Source organism: Sebastes fasciatus, chromosome 4 (assembly GCF_043250625.1).
Source record: "Sebastes fasciatus isolate fSebFas1 chromosome 4, fSebFas1.pri, whole genome shotgun sequence".
NCBI lineage: Eukaryota > Metazoa > Chordata > Actinopteri > Perciformes > Sebastidae > Sebastes > Sebastes fasciatus.
Genome location: NC_133798.1, coordinates 26089789 through 26113817, shown reverse-complemented (window position 1 = coordinate 26113817; position 24029 = coordinate 26089789). Strand labels below are relative to the sequence as shown.

Here is a 24029-nt window from a genome sequence, read left to right as displayed (position 1 = left end):
GTGATCACTGACATATATACAAACATGGTCAGACTGATCCATTGGGTCTACATTTTTTTTGCAACTGTTTGAGGTTTGTTGCACAGGCCTACTGATCTAATCTAGTCTGACTCCCCCAAATTTGTGTCTGTATGGAGATATGCAAAGTGTGTAAAGGCTGAACAATTAGGAGCAGATGGAAACCTTTCAGACATCAACATCTGTTTGGCCAGTACACCTAAGTATCAGCTCAAAAGCCAAAAGCTTTATTTTGCGTCATTCTGAAAGGCTATAAAGATTGCATCACAAGAATAAACTACAATTACCGCCTTGCGTTTGTATGCCTCCGCCAGCCAGTCAAGGTGCAGTTTACATCCATGTCTGTCCAAAATGTCATCATTCTAGCGTATTAGACATTTGTGTGAAATTGTCATAATGAATTCTTGAGTTCTGGCCAAAAACGTGTTTTGTGAGGTCACAGTGACTTTGACCTTTGACCATCAAATTCTAAGTAATTCATCCTGGAGTCCAAGTTGAAGTTTGTGACAAATTTTTCGATAATTCGACGGACATAAGGTCACAATGACCTTGACCTTTGATCACTAAAAAATCTAATAATTTCATTCTTGAGTCCAAGCGGACGTTTGAGCCCAATTACAAGAAATTTCCTCCAGGCATTCCTGAGATATTGCGTTTACGAGAATGGGACGGACATGAGGTCACAGTGTCAATCTAAAATTTGAGCAATATACATGTGGAGATGAGAAAAGTAAAATTGGGGATAATGTAACATTAGAGTATTTACCTCTGCTGTGCGCCTGACTTCTGCTGCCCTGAGTAGTCTGTCTGCCTTGGACATCTCCTTATCAGGCATGTTGAATCCAGAACCCAAGCCGGTGTTGCTCAGCCCCGTTGACGCCTTGGTGAGCTCCCCTATGTCCTCTATCAGCACGTAGTTCCTGGCATTGTGGTGGTCAATGTCGGCATAGAAGGAATCAGCGGAGATGCTCGACATGGGACTAGATGCCATGCTCCTCTCTCCTAGCCCGAGCCTCAAGTCCAAGCTGCCATACTTGCCCCCCAGGTGAGCAACCCCATACCCACTGTCTGTGGAGGACGGCACAATGAGCAGAGGCTGGTTGTGTATCACTTCATAGTTGGTGGTGATCTTAGGCTCTAAATCAGACAGGTTGGTTTGTCGCTGCTTTCCCTGCTGTAAGAGCAGAGCATGCTGGTAGCTGCTGGACTGAGCCTGGGCATGGGAGAGGGTTGGGTAAGGAGACACCTGTTGGTGGTAAAGGGACTGCTGCTGGTAGAGGTTCTGTTGGGTGTAGTGGCTGGTGGTTTGGGTCTGGGGAACATACTGGGCATAGTGAGAGTAGGGACTGGTCAGTGTGTTGTACTGGGAGTCAGCTTCTGTCTGGGGGGGGATGAACTGGTCAAACTCCGACTGGGGAGCTGTCCGTGGTCTCTCCAGGCCGTCACCCCTGGCCTCTCTGATGTTGCAAACCTCGCTGTCTGACATGTAGTCTCTTTCCTCCGCCACCCCCTGGAGATAGGCCCTCTCTCTCTTTTCTCTCTCCTTCAGCAAGGCGTCCTTACGCCGGTTGATACCCATCTCCAGGTACCTACAGTAATAAGAAAAAAAGGGTATTGTTTTAGCACCAACAGTTCGATTAACATTACCACCAAAGAGGCAAAAAAATATTCCGGGTTCTCACACATTAGTACCTTTTATACGAGTGTGACATGTGTGAGTGTTGAGAGGTCTCACTGAGTGATGTCAAGGCAGCCTTTTAGCCCATAAGCTATCAAAGTAAGAGGGGAATCATGCAGATTAATTAGGAATAATAACTGCATGAGAGGGACAAACGCAATGATGTTAGTTAATCAATTTATGACATATTCATTGGCTAGTAATGTCACAGGATCTGAAAAAAAATGCAAGCCTATACCCTAAATTATGTTGATGTTAAATCTGTGGCCTCTCACCGTAGCTTGGCGTCAATCTCCTTTTCCTCTTCGTCTAGCTCAGCTTGTTTCTTGCGAAGTTTGGAAGATTCTCGCTCCACCAGATCGAGCTCCTTGTCAATGTCCTGCAGGATCTTTGCCCGGGCCATCGTTGTACTGCGGGCAAGACGGCGACGAGCAGAGTTGGAGCTGTAGCCTGACCGTCCTGACAGAGAGTCATCGTCGGGAGGGGGGTCCGGTAGTGTCCGCTTTACCTTCTTACCTGTACCAGAGGGAGAGCCTCGGCTCTAGAACATAAAACAGATGATAAATCTGTCAATCACTGAATTATGATTAAATACACAATTAAATTGCAGTTTACTGCATACTCCACTATCATTCTGAAACAATCATAAGCATAGCAATTATAGTTTTCAATAATAATAAGACAGACATTTTTTTTCCATTTATATTCTGCTATGACTTACAGAATAGCTGTCTGCATAGTATCCACCCATCCTGTCGTCTGTGGAAGGACTCAGGGATTTAGGATCAGACAGAGACTTCTGACCCGTCTTTAATATCCGAGGGCCAGAGGAAAATCTGGATGGGTCAGCAGTCAGCATTCTCTGCCCTCCAAGTGACTTTTCCGGGGACATGGGGGAGACTGAGGTGTAGAAGACTTTAGACTTGGAGGGGATGTCTGCTGTCAGGTGTGTACTGTAGCCCACCTCAATGGGTCTTCTGTCTGAGTCTGTCTGACAGCTCAGACTGCCACCTTTCTGAGAGTTCTCTGGAGCGGAGATATGCTTGATGATTTCCACCCGAGTGTCCATCTGGACATTGGGTCGTTTGATCGTTCCAGAATGGTCGGTCTGGACGGATATCTCCGCCACTGTTTGGATAGCAATGCTAGTGACCTTGGAGCTGTGTTTCCCCTCACTGCTGTGTTTTCGAGAGCGCCGTCGAGCTTTTGTGGGAGCATCCCATTCATCTTGGTCCTCATCATCAGTCTGATCTGGGCTATCGACATTCCTCTTGTTCTTCTTTCTCCTTCCTACATGCTGCTTCTCTGCCGAGTCTTCATCATCCGTCTGCACTCCACTATCTATTATTCTTTTCCCTGTGTCCTGGTCAGCTTGAAGCCTCTTTACTAGACTAAGCTGGTCCTGACTTTCCTGTAATTGTGTCCCAATAGCTGGAGTTGTAGACTCGTCTTTGACAGGCCAGTACTGGCCACTGTCCCCTACCCCTGCATATTTAGCATCTAGAAGGTTCCCTGTGGAACCAGTGCTACCGTAGTGCTCATCAAGCTGGCGCTGGAGTTGCAGTTGGAGGTGTTGGATTTGCTGCAACTGCTCTTTCTGCTGGACATAGGTCTCCTGCTGGGCCACCATGTGGGCATGGTGCTCTTCCTCTTGCTGCATGAGAAGCTGCTGTTTCAGAGCCTGAAGCTCCTCAAGCTCCCTTTGGACCATAAGCTGCTCCTGTTCGCGGTAACGCTGGATCTCCTGCCTCTCCCACTCTAGCTCCTCAGCGAGACAAAGCTGCTTGAGCTTCTCTAGCTCTAGAAACTCCCTCTCCATCTGATACTGGGCCATCTTGGTGTTGTCTAAGCCAGGGAATATTGGGGAAGATGCTAAGGCATCCAGAGAGGCAGCAATTGCTTCCAGGGTGGTGTCCGAGTACATGTCCGGATAGCCTGTTATGATGTCAGCCAAAGCTGTGGGTAGGAGCTCCTTAGGTAGCCCTGTTTCAAAAGGAATTATCTGCCCAGGGTCTGTACTGGGAATGAAGCCATACGGATGCGGCAAGTTCTGGACTGTTGATGTAGGTGTTAAGTTAGTGCTAAAGACGGAGCCTGGTTGAGTTGTAATTGCATATGCGGATGGAACTGGTACAGCAACAGAAGAGTAAACTATTCCATCTGAGGTTCTTAGTACACCATTTACACCAAACCCGGCTGCAGGGACCTGGGAGTATGGAGTAGTAGTCATCCCAGGGTAGGTTCCAGTAGCTCTGCTAGTGTAGTCTAGAGCTTTACCTGCCATAATAAGTCCAAAGATATAGATTTTACTTTATCAAATACATTATAATTTCAGGAAACAAACATACTGTACTGTATATGAATTAAATGTCATGCAGTTTAGATTTAAAAAGACTCTCATTTCACATGCATCTCCAGTCAGTTTGGCTAGCAAGATGCAAAACCAAAATATTGAGGGAGCACACGCAGGCACACACATGCATCTGTATGAAGACAAAAGAAAGAAAAAAACAAGCAGGTGTTAATATTTAATGAAAACATGCATATTACACCAAAGCAAATTAAACAGTAACGGAAAGCATGAATTAATAAACTTAAAGGGAACACAACCATAAATGCCTTCAGCAAGCCAAGTATTGAACTGAAACAATATTAGTGAAAGAGTAAAGACAATAAAGTAAATAAAATGTCAAGTCTATTAAAACAATCAAATGCATGCCTATAAGCAAGCACAAAGCATGGAAATACAAAACATGCAAACATGCAGAAATACCCCCATACTCACCAGCAGAAAGTTTGGCAGCAGTGAGGTCTATGGCACCATCTGAAGATCCACTGAGATAGTAATAGTCATTCTTGGGATCATAGGAGAACAGTCCTGCCTCTGTCAGATTGGTCTCAGACATCGATGCTTTTATACCATTCATGCCTTTGATACCATACAGTCCAGCGTTATCATATTGGTAGTGGTCATCTCTGTAGCCAAAACGGTTGTCAGGCTGGTTTGTAACCGGGGGCTGTGTTCTGCAGCTTCCTGTAAATGGCAGCTTGTAAAGGACATCACAGCACACACTCCTCCTACCAGCTGTAAGGTCGACTGGAGTCCCATCGTCCTCAACAACAGTGGTCACCACTCCTGGGCTTGTGTCGGATAAAGCTACCATAGCTCTCACTGGTCTGTAGTTTGACAGATCCATGGCCCCTGTGGCCTCTAAAGAAAGGACGGGACCTCCATTGGTGATAGCTGTTGGGGAAGTCATTGGCTGTTTGCCTCCCGAGGGGACCAGAGCTCCAAACGAAAGATTAATGGGTATGTCTTGAGCTGTGGATGCTAAAGCACTGACTACGGGCCGGGAATTCACAGGTCTGTATACAATCTGAGCTAGCGGTTCGAATGATTTGTATGTGGTGAGAGGCATAGGCAATGATGTAACAGGTCCCTGTAGATCGAGTGGTTTCTCTGCTGGAGTGCTGTTATAAGAAGCAATGGTGGCTGTGCATGTGACTATCGTGATGCTGTCAGTGACCACAGACAGTGTGGTTGCAGGGGTGATCTCTGGACTAAGATTTATTATCTCCGGCTGCACTGCTGTGATTTGACGCCCACTAGAGTCACTTGAGAAAGACTGTCGACATGACTCAGGTGGTGTCAGGTCCATGCCTTGCTCAGTCATCTTGATGCCAACCCTCATGGTACGTAAATCGATAACATCACCAGGGTAGATTATCTTCCCATTCTGTTTCTGCAGAGGTTGGACTTTAGCTATGTCTGGTTGTATAGTGATTGCTACACTGGGTTGAGGGACTTGTGGCAGTCTTTCATGAACAACAGAAACAGTGGTCCTCTGGACCTCAGTGGTGACCACCTGAGTGACCAGGCTAGGCAGGCTTTCAGGAGGCTGGCCTGAGGTGGAAATTGAAGAAGAATACATGTGACTCCTACTGGAGACTACCTTTTCTGGTCCTCGAATCTCTTGGCTCTCAATAGACTCTTGCTGAATTTTAGTGATAGTGACTGGAGCCACAGATACACCACGGGGAATGTCCTGTGCAGTGGGAATTGAGGTTCTCCTTGTATATGCCTCAGTGGTTATTATCTCAAGAGGGTGATCATATTCCGATGAATAAGTCAATATCTGTGGTCTTTGTTCTGTTGAATGAATAGATCCTCTCCTGTAGGGGATTTGAGCAGCATAACCATCAATAGGAACATCTCTTTCAGCTGCCATGTTTACTACATGTGCCATTGGTAATGATTGCTGCCTGGTTATGGATTCTCTCCTGGTGGCAGCATAGGCTTCAGTTGTAACCACCTGCGTGGGTGTTTCATACTCTGCAGGATAGGTAAACATTTCACTCGTGGGGTACGTTGGCTGTACTATAGACGATACAGATGTCCTCCTACTGGTGGTTTCCCCAGTTGAAATAATTTCAATTGGCATCCCAGCCACTGCCTGGGGCTGCAACACTGATGATGTTATTGAAGCTCTTGCATCAACATCCTTTGTTATAATCTCTGTGGGTGTCTCGCGTTCAGGCTGCAATGCTATGACCTCCAGTGGTGGCATTGAATGTGACATGACTGAGGGGGTAATTGCTCCATAGACCTGTGGAATATACGCAACATGAGGTACTTCTGGCTGTACGGTCATTGGTTGGACTTCCATCACAGGAGGTGATGGTGTTACTTCACCAATTGTAGGAGTTATCATCATAGCAACTGTAGTTAGTGGCACTAACTTGGCTGCTTCTGGTGTTGGGGTAGCTTCAACAGCTACAGGTAGAGGATGAGGTACTGGAGATACTGTTGCTACTCCTGGTATTCTAACAATAGTGTCTGTTGTAATAATCTTCGTAAGTACTTCAAACTTTGTAGGGGGCACTTCAGCTACAAGAGGTGGGTGCTGCAAATGTAGCTGCCCTGTCACTGAAGGCAGAACTTCTAAAGGCTGAACAGTTTGTGGTACTGATGGGAGGTCAGCAATGGTGGGAGTATTGTAGTAAGCTGTAGGCAATTCTTGCTCTGTAGAGTGAGTTACCACTTCAACTACTGTAAATTCCTGTTGAGCAGGAATTTGCTGACTCACTTCTGGTATTGGTGATCTTACCATAACTGTCTCGGTGACTATGACATCAGTAGGCATATCCTGTTCTTTGTGTTGCATTTCTATTTGACTTGCAACATGTGGATACAGAATAGTTGAGAGGACTGCAGCTGGTCTATCTTGGGGAACTAGTGCAACTAAGGGTACCTCAGGCTGCAGTGGTACAGTAACAACTTCTGTCAGAGGATGTGGCTGAAAAGGTACAGTTGGTATTTGGGCCTGAGGAACTAGTGCTTCAGCTGAAACCTCTGCCGGAAATGTTATGACCTCGGAGGCTATGTTTGGATGTTGAGCAACAAGTGGTATAGACTGGACCCTTGCTGTGGCTTGGATTGTTAGTGGTTGAATAAGAACCGTTGGCTCTGGGGGCATTATGATGACCTCATGCATTGTTTTAGGTGGTGGCAGTGGCTGAGTAATTGGTTGTTGCTGTTGCACATAGGGTTTCTTAATTGGAAGAGGTACACTATATGCCTGAATAGGTATGTCCTGACCTGATGACACTACCGTGACATCAGCGACAGATAATGGTGGTAGTGCTACAAAAGGCACTTGCTCAACTACTACAGTTGGAGCTATGGATATTGGAGGTGGATGCCTTACAGTGGGGACAGAGGCTCTCCTGACTGTACCCTGTGCTGAGAATGCCTCAATGGGTGTTTTCTGCTCTGAGGGTGTGGTCCGTACCCCTGCCACTTTTGTAGATGGGATGGAGCCTCGTCTTACAGGTGCCTGAACTGTTATGCCCTCTGTTGGTGAGCCAGGCTCAGATGGAAGAGTTATCACCACATAAGTGTGCAAACATCTACCGTGTCTAGGAGACATAGGTGACTTAGGAGATGTTGCACTCAACTTGGATTCCACAGGTCGTGTCAGGCTAAGTGACAGAGCATTTGGAGGTTGTTTGGTCCTCGGTAGTGTTGCAGCTTTGGGGGCCACAGGAGGGGGAGGTGGCTTGACACTCTCTCCTGGCTTGTGGCTGAAAACCAGTCCAGCTGGAATTGATATAGGCTTAGGTGGTATGGGTGGAGGAGGCTTGGCGGTTTGACTGGGGCCAGTTGTTGTATCAGAAACTCCTGCTACTGTTGTTGCAACAATCATCACTGCAGTGGGAGCCAGCGGCTTTGGAGAAACAGTTGACTTGGGTAAAGTGGTAGGAGGAGGTGGGGGTGTTTCTGCTACAGGTATTTCTACTGTGTCTACAGCTTTTGTCTCTACCATAGGTTTAGGCGGAAGTTTTGGAGCTGAAGTTACTGGCACTGCTGACACCTTAGTGGTAAGTGAAGCTGTATCGGTGCTGGGTATATCTGAAGCTATTTGACTACTTTGTGGCAGAGAAGCAGTGGCAGCTATTGATCCTGTGCTAGCCATATATTGTGGGGTTTGTCCAAGCAGAGATATGTTTTCCACACTTGGCACTATGATGACTACATGCCCTTGTCTGGTTGGGGTCACTACTTGAGGTACAGCCACACCATCTGGTTGCATTTCTTCCATTCTTGGCTGTATATCCACAACTACAGACTGCATTGGCTGGCCAGTCACTGTGGTTCCCCTAGTGGTGGTCACAGTAGGGGTGACATACTGAACAGTCCTTACAAGTGGCAGCTCTTTGTTAGGCTCAGGTAATGACACTGAAGTAGACCGAGGGGGAGGAGGGGGTGGGACCTTCTTTTTGGTTATAGTAGTTGATGTTGGAGCTGGTGCAGGAACCTGGGCTGTTTGAGCTGGAGTTGGGATTACAACTGGGCTCATCGATGAGACAGCTGCTTTTACAGGGACTGAGTGTACCACTTTGGCTTGGGCTTGAGCTGGGGTAGTTACAAGTGCTGAGACCGGTAGTGGAGTTTGTGCAGATATTGGAGGTGTAGTTGAAACCAGGTCAGGCATCTTCTGGACTATAACTGGACCAGGGTATGAGGCCAGAGTGACAGAAGCAGCAACAACATGGGCTGAAGCTGGAGTGGAGATTGCAACAGGTTTAGCAGTAACTAAGGTTGTAGGTTGGGCTGAGACAACAACAGGTGCTGGACTCTGTGCTGAGACCTGTATTACAGCTGGAGCCTCGGTGGGCACCTGAGATGGAGATGAAACCAAGTCTGGCATTTGAACCACAACAGGTGGAGGAGTAGACATCCCCACTAGGGCTGGAGTTGGGGCGTCAGCTGTAGAAGTCTTAGCTTGAACCAATGCAGTTGTTTGAGCTTTGGATGGATCAGACACCACATCTGGTATTGTAACTATAACTGTGGTTGGAGTGGGATGAGAGATTGAGCCCCCACTATACGGTATTGCTGCAAATGTGGCAGGCGATGGTGGCGAGATCTCTAGAGGCAATTGGGTTACAAATGAAGTTGGAGGTGTTGGTGTAGACAGCGGAGTTGAATCTGATGAAGGAGGTGTTTGAGCCTGGAATGAGGATGAAGATGTTGCAATAGAAGCCAAACTGGAATCTGGAGTGGCTGGTGAAGTTGGAGGTGACATTGGTGATAGAGGCGAGGGTGTAGTAGTTAGTTCTGGGGCTGATATTGGAGTTGGAATAGGTTTTGGCTCTGGAATTTCACAGACCACACAGATAGGCTCCATCTCAGCGGTTTCAGAGAAAGGTGGACTTATGGATGGATCTTCTTTGGTGTCAGAGTCATCACTGGGGGTAATGTCAGAGGAAATACCAACACCATACTCATCTGCAAGACTGTCATCCTCTTCCTCCCCAGATGAACACTGGGTAATCTTGAGGTCTGGTATGGGGAACAATGATTTTCTGAGCGCAGGATCTTGTGGAACCATAGGCCTAATAAAACCTATAGATCCAGTAGGAGTACTCGGAACAGAAGTCACCTCAGATCGCTTAGGGGGTTCAGTGGGGCGTGGTGGAGCAGGCCTTTTCTTTTTCTTCACTGGCAGTTCATTAGACGTTTCAGTGCCTGAAAGAGGCATGTCAATTTGTTCAGTGAAGATTGTCTCTTCAGTAGGCATGGTCACCACACAGGTCTCAGCAAAGGAGGGAGTCCCAGTGACCGAAGCCCCTGATGAGGAAGACTCCAAGGCAGTCTGGGCCTGTTGAAACTCTTGCTCTATCATCATCAGTTCTCTCTTTTTCTGCATCATCTCCTCATAAACCTCCTCTGGAGACCTGAGTTTTTTGAGACACTCAGAACTAGTATCCTGTTTGAGTTCTTCCTCTTGATATTCACTTATCTTAAATTCAGGCTCCTCAACTAAGGATTCATAAAGATAGTCCTCTATCGACATTCCTCCATAGAGTGGCTCAATATCGGGAGGACTCTCCCCTGGAATAGCTTTTGTCTTCTGAATAATTTCCTCATATGCTTCTTCTGCACTCTTCAATGTCATAGTATTCTCTTTAAATGGATCAGGAGTGTATGGTATCACTGTTGTTGAAGGTCTACGTACTTTATGTACACCTCGCCAAGCCTCTGGTTCTGAGTCTATACTGGCAGAGTACTCAGAGCCAGATGTTCTACTGGTTTCCTCCATTCCCTGTCTCAGATTCTCTGTGGAGGAAGCATCTTCAGTTGGAGACAGTGGTGGGCCTTGGGCTCTAAGTTCATCTCTGTCTTTCCTAGACTTCTCTCCCCCCCTCGTCTTCTCTTCCTCAGAGGAGTCTTCAATGGTGGGGAGAGGCTGGGTTGGCTGCCTGTGCCTTCCTTTGCGATGCTGTTTTCCCCCACTGACTTTCCTGTGACTGGGGCTGCTATCACTGTCCTCCTCCAGGGACGAAGCTGACGTGGGTGAAGACCCTGGGGTAAAGCTAGATACCTGAACACTGGACGATCCCTTTGACAGGGATTCTGTGATGCTCTCTACTTCTTCATCTGTGCTTTGTCTCTGTCTCATGACTGGAGTAGCTTTCTTGAAAGTAGCGCTAAGCCTCGTTTCAGGAACATCTTGAGTAGCTGCAGTGTCAGTTTCTGGGAGGGCTTTTTTCATGGCTGGGCCTTCTTCATTCTCTGTGCTACTTTTTCTGGCTGTCACTGAAACATTATCAAGCTCAACCTCTTCGATAGCTCCCTCATCAGCCAAAATATTTTCTTTCTCATCTTCTGAAAGAGACATTTCTTCGTCATCACCCATACCCATGATCTGCTTGCGGATGAATTCTTCATCATCCATAGAGTCAGCGCTTTCAGTTTTAAGGTCCTCACTGCTGGATGAAACATTGCTGACCTCCAGCTTTCTCCTCTGGACTTGAGGTGAGGGTGTGAGCTCACTTCCACTGCTCTCAGCCATTGCTTGGAAACTTAGGCGCCTTCTCTCAGCTTTAACCTCCTCCTTTACTGGCATGGATGGATCTGTATTTTCTGTATCATTTTTACTTGTATCCCTAACCACCTGTCCATCCTTTAACTCCTGGGATATGGGTAAAATCTGGGGTTGATCATCATGTTCCTCTGCTTTAGATTTAGGCTTTGTAGCTGTCACAGGAACAACTGTGTCTTCCAATTTAACCGGTCCAGTAGGTAGGGAGACGTTTCTTTCTTTCATTGGCCCTTTTTGGATTTCATCTTGCTCCTGAAATGTGAAAAAACAAGATAACAGTAAATACATTTCCTCTATGAAAGAACCAGACTTTCTGGGACAATCCTAACCAGATAATTCATCTTGTTTTTAACTTGCAACTGCAGCATGTTATTAAGGGTAATTATGAAAATGGTCTAATGCAGTGGGAAGATGCATCATTCACCCAAGTCTTGTCAATATAAGTAATAAGAAATTACATATTGCAGAAGACACATAAAAGAGCTTAACAGAATGTACGCACAACTTACTACCCATTAGAGAAAACACAACATAGGCTGCACATAGATTGTCAGTTTTGTAGCCAAACATTGGGTATTTTAAAGACAACATTGGTATTTAATCTTAAAGTACATTTTAATTAATATAGGGAATGTTTAGCCAGGATGGCAGTATCTCCTCATAGTTTTTTTCTTTTATACAATATTGTTTTTCTTATCTCAAATTGAACATTTGTCAATACAACCATCATTTTTAATCAAGAGGACCTATTCTTACTTTTATGATGATGCTCTTTGTAGATACTGGTTGTATCTCTGGAGTTGAGGTGATGTCAGTAATCTTCTCAACCAACTTATCAGCAATTTCCTTGCTATCAGCTGCTATGACTGGTTCTACTCCCAATACCAGCTGTGGTTCTTGTGACTTTGGTTGTACCTCAACTTTTGTTGGCTCTGTCGGCTTGATGTGGTCATCAGGCTGTACTTTCATAATAATCATCTCTGGAGCAGCAGACAATTCTGGCTTTGTTTCAGTCCCTGGGACAACTCCATCCACAGCAACCTCTGCAGCAAGAGGTGAAGTAGGTACAACTGTAGGTTCAGTCACAGGGAAAGAGGAAGCTGCAGCCACACCTGCGTCAGCTTTGACTTTTGGAAGCTCAGGTCCAGGCTCCACTTTCACTGCCTCTTCTCTAGTTTCCACTGTTTCGGTCTTGGGAACATCTATGTTTGGCATGTCAACCTTTGGTGTAACTGCTTTCTGTTGCACAGTGGCCATGGTGGGTAAAATGGGTTCTGCTGTGGATTCTGCTAAAGGCTGTTTTACTGCCGTAACAGATGAAACCTTTGCTGTTGTGGGTATGCGTGTTGTCTCGATCTCGATTTGTGCAGAAACTGCTGTAGGTTCCATCTTTGCTTTTGGGGTTGGAACTGTTGGTACTGCCTTGATGGGGGCAGGTGTGGGCTGTGGTTTTGTGGCCGCAGGTGTAGGCTCTGCCTTTGTAGGGGAAGTTTTGGGCTCTGCCTTTTTGGTGGCAGGTGTGGTCAGGGTCTCTGGCTTGGCAGATACAGGCTGGGACATTTTTCCTGAGTCTCCCAGCTGTCCAGACAAAGCCCTCTGAGTCTGGCAGTTCAGACACAGCCATTCCTTCTGTGATCAAACAAACAAACACAACATATGATTAGGAAACAAACTATACCAAGAGTTACATAAAAAAAAACACCTTACAGGCCCAACTAGATGTTTTTTGACCTGTGGTATTTCACATAGTGTGCAACTGAAGACTTTCAGTTATATAATAAGTTGCTGCTAAAACAGCATTTTGTAGACTTCTTATCAGATCACCATTCAAGTTTAAGCCTAGAGGGTTATTTCATAAAGGAGGGACAGGGCTTATTGTGGAATGTCTGACTTGAGCTAAACTAACTTACCAATGAACAGCACAGCCATGGCTTTTTTAACCTGCTACTTTTACGGATACTAAACTGAAGCACACATGCCAGTGTTGTTTTCTAATGCAGCATTTGCCACCTCTTCAACCTCTTTTTCATATGCTAAGTTTTTGGAATTCTTGATTTAACCATCATTTTCTGGTATGTGTTTGTTAAGGGTGGATTAGTTTTCCTTGGTGAAGTTTTGTTGCTACTTTGATAAATCCCTCGTAAAAACAGAGCCTATTCGGCCAAATCCTACAGTTAATTGCATTTCCCATAAATGGTAATATCCGTGACTGAATTAGTATTTACTATAAAATAAAAAAAATAAAAAGCAAGCACGTATGCTATTCAGTTTGTAGTAGTGAAATCGTCCAAATGGTGCAATTGTATGAAAGTGGTTTGTAATTTTTTCAGTGTATTTTCTCCAATGCATTTATTGTGTGTGTGTGCTCAGAGATATTGTATTAGTGCAGGACCGGCACACAGATTTATGGGCATAATAACAGTGATGAGGGAGTGGAAGGACTGAAGCTATACTTCTAAACAGAAGCTGCATTTTAGTTTTTTAGTTTTCAAGAATGGTAGTTCCATGATAACATAGCTCCAGTTTAAAACTGTTTTGTGGAGGAGAATTTGCTAAAAACAAGCCTAATATACTTTGTCTTTTACAAAGACAGACAAAACAAACATGCAACAAAATCGTTTCAAATGTATACCTAGTTGTCTGCTGTTTAGACTTAGTATAAACATATCAGTTATTGAACATGCAAGTGATAGCAGGTTCCAAGTATGTGTTTTGGGGGCATATTTAGGTGTTGGACTGTAACTTTAAAGTTGAAATGATATGGAGGTGAACAACTAGTTAAGAAATAACACACTAACTGCATAATGTCATATGTACCAAAGCAATGAGGTATTGTCGAGTGTTGCAGTGGTAGTAGTACATCTTTGACTTGTTATTGAGATGAACATGATACAACACAGTCTCTTATGCTGAGTAATACCATAGCACTCAAAGTAATATAGATTCAATCCTCACCCAGCTACTTGTTACTGGACAATTCAAACAACCGTCGCATTTACACAGAAAAATCAACAATAAATAACATTTTCAATAGAAGCTTGTGGTCCATAATATTAACATGCTTGCCGCTATTACAACTTACGACACTTGTGAGACAGCAATGAAAAATGCTTACCTTGCAAAAGAGCAAATCACATCATAAAAGCAATGCTATTAGTTTGAAAATGTAATCCTCTGAAGTCACATTTCTTATCACATCTAAGCTCCATTAATGGACAGTTAAGGAGGAGAGGATGCTGTCAACAGATAAAGCATTGGGTCTGTAGCAACCTAGCAGACCAAATCACAGCAATGCGCCTGCCTCTGCAGAGCCAGGGAGAGCAGCTCTGATGCACAGGACAGAGGAGGAGGTTACAATGCACACGCATCCTGTATGTGCCATTAAGTTTTAATCGCTCGGTTCATGAGATGAAGTATTTAATAAATCTTAATTATGGAGCCACAACTGCCACATGTGCACACTAATGTCTATGCACTTTATAAACAGTAGGAGTATCTGGATGTGTCTCTGAACACACGTTTTGTCTTGGAGATTAGCACTCGTCCAGGATGCAGTGACGTAAATTAAAAACATATTTCACAGGCTCATGTACTGAGTTGAGCTTTAGTAAGTGATGTAATCTGTCATACCCTGGTTTAGGTCTGCTCTTACAATCCAGCCGTGCTGGACATTTCATCTGTGTTCCCATAAACAAGCCGAAAATATCACTTAAATCCACTGCAAATAGGGCATGGCTGAAAAATATGAATGCTCATATTCTACCCTGAGACTGGGCAGCAGCAACACAGCAAGAAAAGCACAATTAGCTGCATTGCTGTAAAATGCTTTCACTGACAAAGAAATATTCATGGCAAACATAATTTCAGCTAATATATCATATAAATAAAGTCATACTAATGCAAAACATTGATTGACTTGGAAACCTGATACTGATGCATTCACTTTGATTGAAACTGAGATGCTTTTGTTCAGTCAGTTGTGGTTCAGTCAGGAATATGATAATCCGACTGGCTCCCTGCGGTAACAAACAAAGCCTCATCAGCATGGTGCATGAAGCTCATAATCGCGTTAACCAAGAAATCATTTAAACCTCAATTTCATGTGATCTGACGCAAGCTCAGCCTCACCGATGTTTACCTTTGAAGTTGTTAAAGTTATATGGGTCCACATAAAAGCTAAATCCTACTGAGGGTGATTTTTTTTTTGGCACTGTCGCACATTGCAACTAGTTCATCTACAATACAGAACAGCTTATATCTCAGTAAATGGAGTTGATAAAATAGAGTTGTATGTATTCAGGCTGATCTTTTTTGTTATAATAACAAATCTGTAAATCACAGCATTCTGCCTTAAACATCTGTCAACGATATAATTCCCACACATCCCTCTCCTCTTTCTCACACAGTAATCACAGCTCCTGTTGCATACATATGCTAATCAGCAAAATCCTGTCACTACCGAGGCCATTCACGTGATAAATTAGTAATCAAAAACTCCAGCTCTTCCTACTTTTCTGATCATCTTATAGACCCACTACAATGACCTTATCAGAGGCAGCTCATATGCACTGGTGCAATCTCTGTAGCTATGGAAATAAATGCAATTATACCCCGTATATGATCACCATTTTGGAGGAAAATATATTTAAAAATCATTTTTTGTAGATTAAATCCTGAGCTGCCATAATCATAATTTGAGAGAATATGACAATAGGAAAAAAAGCACAAAATTAAAAACTTTGTTACATTTTAGATAGAAGTAGAGCTGCGACAATTGATTTTTTTAATCCATTAGTTGTCAACTATTAAATTAATCCCCAATTATTTGGATAATCTATTAATCGTTTTTTATGGAAGCCCATTTCTGCCACTGTGATGAAAAAAAAAGATCCTGTAAGTCATTATAATGAGATAATATCTCAATATTTTGTAAATGTTGGCTTACCATCTCAATTTAATGAGATAGTAAGTCAATATATTGAGATACTAACTCATTATTTTGAGATAGTATCTCATTATAATGACTTACAGGATCTTTTTTTTTCATCAAAGTGGCGAAAATGGGCTTCCATTGGTTTGAGTAATTTTTTTAAGAAAATAAAAAGTCTACATTCTCTGATTCCAGCTTCTTAAATGTGAATATTTCCTGGTTTCTTTACTCCTCTATGACAGTAAACAGAATATCTTTGAGTTGTGGACAAAACAAGACATTTGAGGACGTCATCTTGAGCTTTGGGAAACACTGATTGCCATTTTTCACCATTTTCTGACATTTTATAGATCAAACAACTAATCGATAAATCAAGAAAATAATCGAGGGATTAATCAACAATGGAAATAATCGTTAGCTGCAGCTCTAGATAGAAGTGCACATGGATGTAAAATCCGATCAATTTCATAATTCCTCAAGAGAGACGGATATGTAAATAAACATAATTACAGTAGGTTTTGACATCCTTAACATGCCTATCATTGCCATTCCACCCATCAGTTGTGTCACAGTACTTACTTTATGAAAAACTGGGTAACCTAAATTCATTTTCAGCCATTGAAGATAATTGCACACTGAAATTAACACATTTTAACAATACACAGGATGTTTAGAAGCCGCAGGATCGTCAAAAACCCACATTTGCATAACTCATTAAAATCCAACATTGCGGCCTATTCCCAACTCTACTCCTGCTTCCCTGCAACAGGCCAAACTTGAAAAGAGCTATCAGGAAAGACTGATAGCGAAGGATCAAACAGCAGCGTTCGCAGATGGCTGAGCCATGGCCGTGCATTCCTGAGTCTTTGTGCTGGTCTCACTGTATTCTCCCTCTCCTGCAATCTAAATATGGACCTGCCCCTCACACCTCATCAGGTGCTGCTGGTATTGAACATGTCAAAGTCTCAGCATGATCACTGACCTTTATGAAGAACAGATGGACAGAGCATTGTGTCGTATTTACCAAACAAATGCCAAACTAATCAGCTAAGATAGACATTTACACACTGCACCATCTGATAACTCATTTAACCTCAACCTAATTATAAATCAGACTGCAATAAAAAAAACACCCATCTCAGTCAACAAAAAGACCCTAATCCCATCACATTCCCCTCCAGTGCCAGTCACGGCCTCACAGCCACACAGTCTCCGAGCCGTGCATCAGAGCCACGGGGTTTGGAGAGTCGCCATCATCCTTTTGTCTAATTAAATCTGTTTTATGAGTAAAGAGCAGGAGCCCCAAGCAGAGAGCCGTGGGAGAGGCTGCTCACCCACGATTAGCCTGAGCTGGATTACCAAACCTTCACAATGACAGCAGTCAGGAAATTATGCTCTTGACACCCAGGCGTGCTGCATTAGGCTGGATCTGCTGAGCTTTGTAAAGAAATGCCCACTTCACTTTATTCACAGCAAGACACATTCTGCATTATGCAACACCTGAGGAAATGAGCCCATTCCTGTTGGGCACAGATTAACTTCAAATTTTGACTTTTTTAAAGGGTAACTTGGGTATTTGTCAATCTGGACCCTATTTTCACATGTTTTTGTGTCTAACTGACTAATAGGGACAGCGCTTTCTGAAATCGGTCCAGTATTAAGGGATAACGCTGTAACCGGCAGCTGCTCACAGGCTGAAATATGGTGCTATTGGAGCAAGCTGGCACTGTCATTTACGTCCACTGAAAGTACTTGTTTTTACCATGACAGGCTTTGACAGGCTAAGGGTCTGACATTATGGACAGAGTCTCGCTCAAGGAGAAGTATCGTTCAGAAATCTGGCATATCACAAGGAATAGAAGGCCTGTCCAGTGCTCACAGAAAAGGGCAATCTACATCGTCAGAAGACGCAGTTGGCGCTGAAACGTTAGTCTGTAATAAAGTTGATTTCCCTAAATCCGTGAGTGCCTGTAACGTTACATTGATGCAGCTCACTTGCCTCGCAGTTCGTTTCACAGCTGCCAGTTACAACGATGTCCCTCAATACTGGACCAATTTCACAAAAGAAAAATACCGAAATTACCCTTCAAAAAGGTCCGGTGTGTAGGATCTGGCAGTATTTAGCGGTGAGGTGAGGAGATTGCAAACAAATGAAGCCTTCCCCGTGTGCGAAGCGTGTTGGAGAGCTACGGTGGCCAACGCGAAAACGCGAATTTGAAACAGAGCCAGTGCTTATAGTCTGTGTGTGTACGTGGGAAGTGAGTGGTGAAGCAAGAGAGAGAGAGCGGCGGCGACGGGAACAAGTAATGTTATCGACTCCGGCCCAGGCAGAAAAATGTAACAGTGTTTGGTTTGTCTGTTCTGGGCTACTGTAGAAACATGGCGGTGCAACATGGCGAGGAAGAGGGGACCCGCTCTTAAACGATTCTTATTATCAGATGATTATACACTAAAGAAAACATACTTATTAATATTGTATTCAATTTCTGGTAATAGAGCCCACTAATTTTTACACACTGGTCCTTTAAGATATCTACAAATTTTATACTTTCATTCAAATCACACAAACGGGTTTATTGGTATTCAAATCCTACATACACATTTGGCACATTCCACCGTGCATTATGGAAAACGGACTAGGGGAATAAATCTTGTTTACTATCAGCGTTGACACATGTGTGGTTCAACAAAGACATTGTAAATCAAACGTACAATTCAAAAGCCCAAACATCTATCAAGCAGCTCCTAACAGGAACGCCTGTCACTCTTTTCCACCACTAATGAATCAATCCTGTATTTTGAGTTTGTATTATCAGTTGTAAACACACACCTTCTTATGACACATCAGTGACTGGGTATCAAAGTGGTCCTGACATTTACATAATAGCTAGACTGAAGCCATGGCTTTTGGGCTGTGGACTTCACCACTACAGTATTTCTCAGCCTCTCTCCTCAGTGCCTTCCTGCTGTCGATTCTGGAGCTGGTAAGTTTCTTATTGATTTTCTGGCAGACGCCTTTGGCTCAAGCTGTAGCTGGCTAATATACTTGGCTTTCAGCGGCCCCCGCAGAGCATAACTCCTCATAAATCAAGACCTTTGATAATAGAGAACGTTGACCTACTAATCTGTAATAAGCAGAGTGCTTCATTGAAAAGACAAGGAAATACACCCCCTGCTTTTTCCAATCTGACAAATGGCGCATCGGCAATCTTCCTGTTGACGGCAGGATGCAATGGGGTGACGATTGAGGTAGAAAAAACAGAGTGAGAGGGCGTGTCATCGATAAAAAAGCAAAGACACTAGGAGGTAGGGCTGGGCGATATGGCCAAAACCTTCTATCCCGATATAGGTCATTTCATATCTCGAAAACAATATATATCAAGATATCGCATCCTGTGTGTATTAAATACTTGACAATGAAGAGTATTTTTGCATTTAATTAAGAATTTTACTGCAAAATGATCAGATTTTCAGAGAAATTTGAGTCACTATGTGCTTGTTATCAATGTTAGACGACGTAATTGTGTATCGTGATATCTCTATATGATGTCATCTGGATACAATTCCACTGAAAGATGATAAATTATCATATTGCATTATCGTCCTGCCCTACTACGAGGTACTTAAACAAAGTCGAACCTCTTTAGTGATGTCCTATTTCTTCTGCTCTGACAGAAAGCCACAGCATGTATTAAAAGAGCAACATCCTTTTCTCATATTCAGGGAAATCATTGCAGCTTGAGGGAGAAGTGTCACAGCCTTCATGAAACATCAAACATACTCTGTCCGCTCAAAAGCTAATAAAGTAATACAATAACCTGTACTGAAAAACAATGAATAAATACAATGACTTCATTGTTCACACTGATATAAGACTATTTCAAGAATGTTCTAACGCAGCATCGTGTTCAAAGCATGAGCCGACTCAGTTTTAGCAACACTCAGCCTCATTGCACTTTCCAAAAAAGTGAAAAGAGAGTAGGTATGCAGCAGGTAGGCAGCGCTCAGTCTCTCCTCCTCAGAGCGACTATTTTTAACACTGTCACTAGGTGCATCAGGGGTGTCTCCTCCTTATCACGGGGCCAACAGTCTGTGGTTGTCAGGCCTACAGCAAAAAACATCTTACAGATAGACCTGGTCTGTGTGAAGAATATAAAACTTTGGAGCTAACGAAAAAACTTCAGAAGTGTCACATCGCAGGTTTAAGCGTACTCTGTGCTTGGGCCTGTGTGTCAGAGATATTGCATTTTGTAATGAATCAGTCTCTCATGGAAGCTTTGCAGAATATTTGTTAGTTGATTCCTCCAATGGATCTTATAATTAACTAATATTTTAAGTTGGGCTGTCAAAGTTAAATCAATAATAATGCGTTAATGCAAATTTGATTTAATGCCGCTAATTTCTTTAAAGGGTTGTAGCGGGCTCAGTTTTAAAGCTAGAGTGAAGATACTGGCATCATATGAAACTACAAAAACCAAGAAATCAAGAAAACCAAGAAATCCATTAGTACCAACCATGACATACTAGCTTGTCGCGAAGGAGGTTAAATAACACTCAAAACTTACACAAAATTTTGGCGAAGAAAAACTGGCATGGCCATTTTCAAAGGGGTCCCTTGACCTCTGACCTCAAGATATGTGATGAAGATGGGTTCTATGGGTACCCACGAGTCTCCCCTTTACAGACATGCCCACTTTATGATAATCACATGCAGTTTGAGGGCAAGTCATAGTCAAGTCAGCACACTGACACACTGACAGCTATTGTTGCCTGTTGGGCTGCAGTTTGGTTTGTGATGATTTGAGCACATTATTTTTTATGCTAAATGCAGTACCTGTGAGGGTTTCTGGACAATATTTGTCATTGTATTGTGTTGTTAATTGATTTCCAATAATAAATATATACATACATTTGGATGAAGCAAGCATATTTGCCCACTCCCATGTTGATAAGTATTAAATACTTGACAAATCTCCCTTTAAGGTACATTTTGAACAGATAAAAATGTGCAATTAATTCATGATTAATCATGATTAACTATGGACAATCATGCGATTAATCACAATTTAAACATTTTAATTGATTGACAGCCCTAATTTTAAGACAAAATATAAAAAGGTAAAGACTGCTTTGCACTGTAAAAACTAATCATCTATTTCAAGCCAAGCCACATGGTAACATTTTAGAAAATGAATGAGAAACTATCACTCATGCCGTCTCATCTGTCACACACAAAGCTTTAGCTGGCAAAGCCCGACACACGTGTGTCCTACTTATCAGACAACAGTCACTCCCAGGCTTTTGATGGCATCAGCTGAAGCAGAAAAGGCAAAAGGAAAAATGGATAGACTCCCTGCCAGAGCTCACTTTGCCTTAAGTGGCCTCCTCATCTTTCCAACCTTACAAGTCCTATTTCATATTTTAAAAAGGAGGTATTTCTGCCCTTCTGCTAAAAAGCCACACACGTTCACGACGGAGAACTGGCGGGCACAGCCCCTTTGGATAAAGCGGGTCGTAGGACAGCATTAAGTATGGCGGCTCATCCTGTCCAGTGGTGTTAAGGCCAGGCTATTTCTGTTTTCCACGGCTATTAAGAGGAATGAATCTCTGTCGTACACACAGCCGCAGCAATCATTCCCGCTTGTCCCTTCCCCCATCCAGCGTCCACCCTGGAGGCTCTTCCCCCTCTCTGGTGTCCACGAAAAACGTTAGAAGTGTCAATTACATAAGAGGCACATCTCTTATTTCTATTTGTATTCTATTTCTCCACAATAATGTAATCTGTCTCTGGGAAACCAAACTGAAGGCAGAAATAAAGACAAGAAGAGAGCCACTTGATTACTACAGAGATGAGTTTTGTTGTTTACCGAGTCAACCGGATGCAAGAACATCGTCCCCATTCTCATAGAAACTGTCGGCCAGAAATACTTTAGGTAACACTTAATAACAATCATTTATCAATGGTACATTGCTAGTGAATTAAACTTAGTTACTTTACTGTTAACAAACAATGAAAAGATGATCAATAATGTTTACTTCTATTAGTAGTGCTATAATTTGTCATATATTTTATCAGTAGTTTGTGTAATATGAAATCATTTGTTTATAAATTATATATTGTATCATAGCTAATAAGAGATAACAATTACAATCTGATTATATTAGTAAACTATTTCTTAACAGTTTATTGTTGTACAAATTATGACATTTTATATACTATATTAAATATTTGTTAGTGATTACCAAATGATTTGTAAACTTTTAAGAAATTGTTTGTAATCTATAAACATTACATAGATAGATGGACCAGAAACTAATTATTAACCATTGACAAACTATTAACTATCTAAATATTATTTATATATGCTTTACAAAGTATTTATTAACCATTTAACAAGGTATTATAATCATCAGTTGCAACTTTATAATAGCTATCCAAATAATGTTTAAAGACAGTTTACAAACCAGTTATTAACCATTAACAAAGTGTTACAAATATCTATCTATGTAATGTTTATAGATGTTTTAAAAACAATTTCTTAAAGGTTGAGAAATCATTTAGTACTCACTAACAAATACTTAATATAGTATAAAATATGTTATAATGTGTGCAACGATTAACTATTAAAATACCATAAATTACAGCATTACTAATAATTAGTAAACATTAATTATAATTTAATAGTTTGTTAACAGTAATATAACTACTATCTAAGTTTATTAACTATCAATTTACCATTTATAAGTGATGGTTATTATGAGTGTTCCCAATGTCTTTTTCTACATATTTTTCCTGATTTAATGTAACCAACTTTGTCTCCTGTTTAATAGGATCTCACAATATGAATGTATTAGCATCAAAGATGACCTTATTCAAAAGCCTCCAGTAAAATGACTAACATGACTGACGTGGCACATTATTGAATTGTACCGTTTCATTAATACTTGCAGAGCATCTGACCACTGAAATAACTAAGAGAGACGAATAAAAACCCTTTTCACGTTTTCACCAAATCACTCTCGATGGGTCGGACAAAACCCATCTAACTAATTATTTAAGGAATTAACTGCTAACTCTGTTTGCCAGAAAACCAGGCCAACCCTACATGGGAATGAGAGCTGTTCAGCTGCACCTAACATATAGAATATGAAAAGGCTACACGAGACACACACACGCCAAGCATACAACAATAGTACGTCACAAAGCAGGAAGACACTTGTGCGACTGCCACCCACATAAACTGAATTATATGGAGCCACCGGTCTGCGAGAGAGCAGATGGCCTGAGAGGAAATGTCTGAAGCCCTAATGTACTGCACCGTGTTGCGTTGGACTTAATCTGCTTCACCTCTGGTTATTGGCATATCACAGGGCTTTGCCATCTCAGATCTCTCACGGGGGCCGGAGATTCCCTGGCAGCTATGGCAGCAGATCCCATCTCACTAATGCTGTTGCACAACCCTCAATCACTTTTATACATTTTCAGTGCTGCCGGTCTGCTGAGGCCAGCCTTCTCATGAGCCGTTACGCAATGACTCAGGCCACGCAGAGCAGCCACCACATAGCCTGCATTATAATATGTTTTTAATTTTACTTGAGACCTCTTAGAGTAGGTCAATAATTAAAATAGATTGCATTAATAAACTGCGCACAGACCTCTGTTCAAAGCCACAGTCTGGAAACCAATTCAAGCAAGCTCTCCGTATACTTTCTCTACTGTGGCACATTCATCTTTTATTGCATCACACATATGCCAAGAAATCAAATTAACAATGGGGTGAAATTCAGCCTATTGTGTACCACATTTTCAATAGAAATAATAGAAATGTACGACAGCCAACCTCCCAGTTCGTCCACCCTTTACATTGCAGAAGATATTCCACAGTGTAATAACACAGAAAAAGTACAAAAAATCAATTCGGGATGCACCGATAATGGATCGGTTAAAGGTGACAATAGGGCCGATCTATTCAACTCTATGTTTATATACTATATATTACATCCCTAAAATCAA

General features: G+C 42.5%; 1 protein-coding gene across 10 annotated transcripts in view; it reads right to left on the bottom strand.

Annotated features, from left to right (window-relative positions):
* The window catches only part of pclob (piccolo presynaptic cytomatrix protein b), a 72441-nt gene that overhangs the window by 25610 nt on the left and 22802 nt on the right, over positions 1-24029 (bottom strand). For 9 of the 10 annotated variants that reach the window (XM_074633191.1, XM_074633194.1, XM_074633193.1 and 6 more), the window contains 5 exons: positions 11842-12714; positions 4482-11337; positions 2418-3973; positions 1972-2237; positions 785-1607 (listed from right to left, as the gene is read on the bottom strand). In XM_074633191.1, coding sequence (XP_074489292.1) covers positions 785-1607; positions 1972-2237; positions 2418-3973; positions 4482-11337; positions 11842-12714 — 10374 coding nt within the window. The remainder of the gene's footprint in view (positions 1-784; positions 1608-1971; positions 2238-2417; positions 3974-4481; positions 11338-11841; positions 12715-24029) is intronic. The other variant, XM_074633192.1, reaches the window with a different exon arrangement.